The following is a 1,296-nucleotide window of genomic DNA, read 5'->3' on the forward strand; positions in this document are numbered from 1 at the left end:
ATGCTATTAATTTGATAAAGTATGTAAATTAATCTAACATTACATCCAAAGCATGTAATTATTTAGTTATGACTGTCCAAATGACTTCTAAATTAATTTGATAAATTATTTAAATTAATCTATAATTAGTATCCAAAGCACGTAATAATTTAGGATGACTGTCTAAATGACTCCCAGTTCTTTTTATGCCTTAATTTTCATTGATTTTTCCTAGCAAAAAAAAAAAAAAAAAAAAAAAAAAACTCCAAACAAGATACTAAAAGAACAAACTAACAAGAATTTAAATAGAAATCAAAGAATTAGAAAAGTAAGATCTCAAAACAAGATACAAAAACAAGAAATTAACAAGAATTTACCTTTTTTTTTTTCAGCAAACGAGGGCGGGATTTTATTAAATTAAATCAAGTCCACCAAAGCAACTAGGCTTTGGGGGAAAACAGACATACAAATACGTTCAGTCCAATAGGTAGTTTCCCACCGTGCTACACAATGAGCAACTACATTTTCCCCTCGTTTAACATGCTTACAAATAAAGGAATTAAAGTCTAAACTTGCTCTAATGATATCCTCATAGAACAAATAAATCGGGGTAGCACCTTTGTGTTTGCTGTTGACTGCTTGAACAACATTAATTGCATCACACTCTAGTTCCACGTCCCTGTATCCAAGTCTGTTGGCAAACTTCACACCAAAAGCAGCAACACCTGCTTCTGCCAAGTCCGGGGACCAGCATACATCGAGCTTTTTGACTGCAGCTACTAGTAACTCTCCAGCCCGCATCTCTTATAACCACTCCAAAACTCACCCCATTTCCAGCCATTACATGGGCATCAACATTCCCTTTTACCATGGGAGCAGAAGGGGGAAGCCATCTAGAGTTTTGAACTCACACACTACTAGAAATAGGCTGATTTCCGACGGACCGTTTCTGACGGACATGTTTTTCCGTCGGAAATTCAGTAAATTCCGGCGGAATAAATTTCCGTCGGAAATTTCCTACGGAATAAAAATCCGTCTGAATTTATGGGATTTCCGACGGAAATTTAATGTTTCGACGGAAATAAAATCCGTCGGAAACTTCCTACGGATTATTCCGTCGATACATTAAATTTCCGGCGGAAATAAAATCCGTCGAAAATTTTATTTTCCGACGAAAAATATTCCGTCGGAATGTAATTAAATAATAAAAAAAAACCTAACCCTACACAACCCTAAAAAATACCCGGATCCCCCCTTTTATTTCTCGTTTCTCTCTCCTCTCCTCCCCTACGCCTCTTCTTCTTCTCTTTCTCTCTC

At 36.3% G+C, this 1,296-nt stretch overlaps 1 protein-coding gene across 1 annotated transcript; it reads right to left on the minus strand.

Annotated features, from left to right (window-relative positions):
- Positions 1 to 396: 396 nt before the first annotated feature.
- On the minus strand, positions 397 to 780 carry LOC110702728. Its single transcript, XM_021880480.1, has one exon. The coding sequence runs from the start codon at positions 778 to 780 to the stop codon at positions 397 to 399; it is 384 nt and encodes a 127-aa protein (XP_021736172.1).
- Between the last annotated feature and the right edge of the window lie 516 nt (positions 781 to 1,296).

The sequence above is a fragment of the Chenopodium quinoa genome, unplaced genomic scaffold (assembly GCF_001683475.1).
Source record: "Chenopodium quinoa cultivar QQ74 unplaced genomic scaffold, ASM168347v1, whole genome shotgun sequence".
In the NCBI taxonomy this organism is placed as follows: domain Eukaryota; kingdom Viridiplantae; phylum Streptophyta; class Magnoliopsida; order Caryophyllales; family Amaranthaceae; genus Chenopodium; species Chenopodium quinoa.

Coding starts and splice junctions, on each gene's coding strand:
- LOC110702728 (XM_021880480.1), bottom strand. CDS start 780: ATGCGGGCTGGAGAGTTACTAGTAGCTGCAGTCAAAAAGCTCGATGTA.